The 4,587-nt window shown below is 56.0% G+C and overlaps 1 protein-coding gene across 3 annotated transcripts in view; it reads left to right on the plus strand.

The window, feature by feature from the left end:
* Nucleotides 1–4,587, plus strand: part of CALN1 (calneuron 1) — a 125,209-nt gene that overhangs the window by 12,220 nt on the left and 108,402 nt on the right. For all 3 annotated transcript variants that reach the window (XM_042025868.1, XM_042025867.1, XM_042025866.1), the window contains exon 2: nt 2,765–2,889. In XM_042025868.1, coding sequence (XP_041881802.1) covers nt 2,772–2,889 — 118 coding nt within the window. In that variant the 5' untranslated portion in view covers nt 2,765–2,771. The remainder of the gene's footprint in view (nt 1–2,764; nt 2,890–4,587) is intronic.

The following is a 4,587-nucleotide window of genomic DNA, read 5'->3' on the forward strand; positions in this document are numbered from 1 at the left end:
CTCCCCTTTTTTGCTGTTTTTCCTACATTTTTGTTGTTTCCCCCCATTTTTCTTGTTTCCCCCCCCTTTTTGCTGTTTCCCCCCTCTTTTTGCTGCTTCTTGCCCCTTTTTGCTGTTTTTCCTCCTTTTTTGCTGTTTTTATCCCCTTTCAGGCTTGGGTTTGCCTGCAGGTTCCTGTCTGGGGGTGCTGGGTGTTCCTGAAGCACAGCTGCACCTCCCTGGGGGCCTCCAGCACGGGAGGTGCTGCTGGGCCCGTCTGGAGCATCCCTTGTTAGAGCTGAGAGGTGCTGGATTCCCGAGGCTCTGCAGGGCTTCTGCTGAATGACATGACAGCTTCAAAAAACCCAACATACCTGGGCAGCAGGATTTCATCCAGGATTTCTCACTCCAGGGCATTGTGGCTCTCCTCCAGCACTGAAACACACCACAGGATCCAGGCAGGAGCTGATTTTCAGCCCTCAGGGGAGAGGCATTGTCATTTTTTTAATGGTTGTAGAAGCCAAGGTGGCAAAAGTGATTTTTAAAATCCGTGATTTGCTGCTATTCCGACTGTGGGTGAGCTCAGGGAGGGCAGGGCTGGAGTTTCCTTCACCCAGGGCTGGGGCAGCGGGTGTCAGTCCCAGCCCCATGGGCTCGGGGTATGCTGTGTTTGCAGCATAAGCTCAGCCCAAAAGTGATCTCAGGACTGCTTTAAATCTGTGGTTTGCTGCTATTCCAACTGTGGGTGAGCTCGGGGAGGGGGGATTTTTCCCTCTGCTCAGGGCTGGGGCAGGGGGGTGTCAGTCCCCACCCCATGGGCTCACCAAACGCTGAGCCTGCAGTGCCAGCTCGGCCCAGGGGGAGACTTAAACCCCTTTCAAGTGATTTGAAAAATCAGTGTAATTGCTTTTAATGATTCTTGGCGTTGTCCAAGAGCAGGACTCGATGATCCTTGTGGGTCCCTTCCAGCTTGGGACACTCTGTGATTACCGTGGGGTTATCCAGAGAATTATCCAGAGAATTTTCCAGAGGAAGCAGGAATGGTTTGTGGTGGGCCTGGAAACAAATGGAGGTGGTGCAAAGGGCTGGAAGTGTCTCTCCAGTGATACCAGAGCTGGCTTTGCCTCTGAGTGTCCCTTGGCCAGGTAAAATTCCCATTTTAGTGCCAAGCAGGTGTCAGAGAGAACAACACCTCCAGGTGAATTGGCAAGGGCTGGGAAATTACAGATGTGCTTAATGAAACAGAACCCCTTGTTTACGGTTTCTGATGTGCTGCTGGAGCAAACCTGCTCCCAAATAAAAATACTTAAAGTTACGATTAGGATTTATTTACATAATTACTGCCAGAGAAGTTCCTGGAATGTGCTGAGCAGTGCAAGAGGAGCCTCCTGGCTCTCCCGCTCTGCTTGCCCGTGTCTCCAGGCTGGTTTGCTGCCGGGGCTCTGTCACAGCCGTTCCCACCTCAGGGAGGCTTTTGTTCCCAAAGGAATCCATCCATCCTGTCCGTATATTTCCTTTATTGACTCTGCTGGGAACACACGGCTGGGGCAGAGCCAGCTCATCCTTGTGACCGAGGTGTTGGCTGGAGCAGCACCCGCAGGTGGCACTTCCCTCCTGTGGCAGAGCGCCTGGCAGCAGCGAGGTGCCCTTGGGCTCTGCTCCCGAGGCCTGGGACCCCCCGTGCCCCCCGATGTGACCTTGTCCTGCACAGTGGTGTCAGTGAGGGCTTCCAGAGGCACTGCCCAGCCAGTCCTGGCCACCTCCAGCCCCAGGCAGGCCCTGGCCAGCTCTGGGTGCCTCTGGGGACTCTGCTGATTTATTTCTGCTGGAAATGTGCAGCCCGAAGTGCAGTAGGCCCGGGCTGGGCTTGTGCCGATTGAATCCAGCCCAGGGTATGACAAATCTTCCTCTTAATATTTCAATTGACTTTGGCAAACTCGCCTCCCGCTTGTGTCTCCTAAATCACCGCCTGAGTGCTGCTGACAGTAATTCCCGCTCCTGGCTGGGCACTGGCTGCCCTTCCCTCAGCTCTGGGCTTGGGACCCGCGGGGTTTGCACACACCGCCCTGCTCCAGCCTCCCACGGAGCAGGATTTCTCCTCAGCTGTCAGATCTGGGAGATGGGAACATTCTTTGCGGGGCCCTGCTCGAATGTGGACGTTCTCCTTTCAGTGGAGTTTGGAGCTGGGGCCCTGTGGTGACAAACTCCTCGCTCAGGGTGGGCGGCTGAACCCTCTGAGGGGGCTGCACGTGCGCAGTGGGGTCTCAGAGGTGTCCAGACCCTTCCATGCCTTTGAAGGTTGTGCTGCTGGGTCCCTTGATCCCTGGAAGTGTCCCAGGCCAGGCTGGACAGGGCCTGGAGGACCCTGATAGGGGACCTTGGCCATGCAGTGGCACTGGATCATCTTGAAGGTCCTCTCCAGCCCAAACCAGGCTGTGATCCCATGACTTTTTCCCCGCGGGTCAGTGCAGACCCCCGTGCTCTCTGTAATTATTACCAAGGCTGAAATCTGCAGCCTCCATGCTGGGAAATCCCATTTTCCTGGGGCTCTGCTGCTCTAGCTCCCCTCACTCCTCTCCAGCCCCCCGAAGCAGCAGCTGCTTTGCTGTTTGTTCCTCCAGACCCTGCCTCAGCCGCTGGGTCAGAGCTCAGCCCACCCCTCCCACCCCCGCCCGCAGCCTGGGGTGCTTGTCCAGCCCCTCCTCCAGGCCGGCCTTTGCTCCATTGCCATGAAACAAAGGCAGATAATGACCATTGCCCTCTCTCTTCCCGTTTCCCGTGGCAGGGAGAAGATGCCATTCCACCATGTGACAGCTGGCTTGCTGTACAAGGGCAACTACCTGAACCGCTCGCTCTCGGCCGGCAGCGACAGTGAGCAGCTGGCCAACATCTCGGTGGAGGAGCTGGATGGTGAGTGCTGCCCGGGCGTTCCACGGCTTTGGGGATGGGGAAGGCTCCTCTGCACCTTCTCCAGGGTGTTCCATGCGTTTACCCAGGGGATTCCCGCTGGGAAGGCTGCTGGGAAGTGGGATGGCTCAGCAGGTCAGGGACACAGAGATGGTCCCTGGCCAAAGTTGTGCTGGGAGCTGTGGAGCGATTTGAGTCTCAGCTTTTGTCTTCCCGCAGCTTTTTGAAACATGGAGCCTGCACTTTATGGGCAAAATGAGAACATTTAGGTTGATAGTGTCCCAAAGACGTCCTTAAGCCTTCCCTGGGACCCTGCAGAGCTGAGTCTGCTCTTCCCACTGAGCCTCATTTGCTCTGAGGCCTTCCCAAAGGGAGGCTCCTCTCCGTGTCTCAGCACAAGATGCATGAGGTAGCTGGGGGCTTCAGAAGCTGCAAAGAGCTTTAAAGTTCCATTTTCCAGAGCAGTGGCAGGGAGCACAGAGCGGCCTCAGTCTGGCACAGGCCATCTGAAGGGTGTCCTTGTCTGCTGCCTGGAGGATCCCATCATTTTCCCCTGGAAGCTGTTGTTGTTAATCCCCTCTGCCCTGGCCCGGCACGTGTGGCCAGGTGCTCCCAGTCTGGTTCAGGGGGGAAGGTCTCCTTTGGAGAGGATTTGTGGCTCACCAGGGTCATTTCTGAGTTAAATAATTAAAGTTAATTTTGTTGGCAGACGGTCTTTGAGCATTGTGGTATGAATTGGAGCTCTTGGTTTGCTCCCCAGTGGATGGTTGGTACAAGCCATGGTCAGAATCCGCAGCCTTGATGGGGAATTTGTTGAGGGAAGGATCAAGGCAAGGGTGCAAGGTAGAACTGGTCCTTCCAGGACAGCCTGGAGGCATTTTGGAGAAACAGGAGGCCAACATTTCTGCCCACCTTGCCCCTTTTCATGTGTGCTTTGGTAAATCAGAGCTTCATTTCCCAGCCTTTCCAACTCGGAGCCTTTGGATTTGGGTTTGTGAGCTTTACATGAATTTAGCTTGGGTACAGACAGCATTCTCCTCTTCCCAATGAGGATGTGAGGACACAGCTCAGGTGAGAGATGTGAGAAACTGCTTTTGGTGCAGCTTGCCTCAGACCCAGGAGCCCCAGGTCACATCCTGGGCTCTTCTCCTGGGGTGCAGGAGCTTGGCTTGAAGGTTTGAGTTCAGCTGAACTGTGCTGGTTCAGCTTCTCCTCATCCCAAAGATGCCAATTGTATGGCCAGGCACAGCTCTGCCTTGCCCCTGTGTGGGGTGTTGGGGCTGCTGAGCACATGGGAGGAGGTCCTGCAGCTCATTCTGAGCACAAAGCAGGATTTTCTGTTATTCCTGCCCCGATTAAAGCACGGCTGCTGTGGTCGCCTGAGAGCCTTGCAGAGACCTGGCTGCAGCTGTTTCAGGTGGCCCCGGGGCTGGAGCCCCTGGCAGGGCCATGCAGGGCACGAGGGGTGCATGTCCCTGGTGTGCTTCCCTCCACTAGCATGGAAACGGGCTGTGCCTGGTGTGGGATGGGAAACGGGCTGTGCTGAGTGTGGGATGGGAAATGGGCTGTGCTGAGTGTGGGAAGGGAAACGGATGTGGGAAAGGAAACGGGCTGTGCCTGGTGTGGGATGGGAAACGGGCTGTGCTGGATGTGGGATGGGAAACGGGCTGTGCTGAGTGTGGGATGGGAAACGGGCTGTGC

The sequence above is a fragment of the Corvus kubaryi genome, unplaced genomic scaffold, assembly GCF_017639235.1.
Source record: "Corvus kubaryi isolate FWS band 111438036 unplaced genomic scaffold, C.kubaryi_AGA036_p1.0 37284, whole genome shotgun sequence".
Lineage (NCBI taxonomy): Eukaryota > Metazoa > Chordata > Aves > Passeriformes > Corvidae > Corvus > Corvus kubaryi.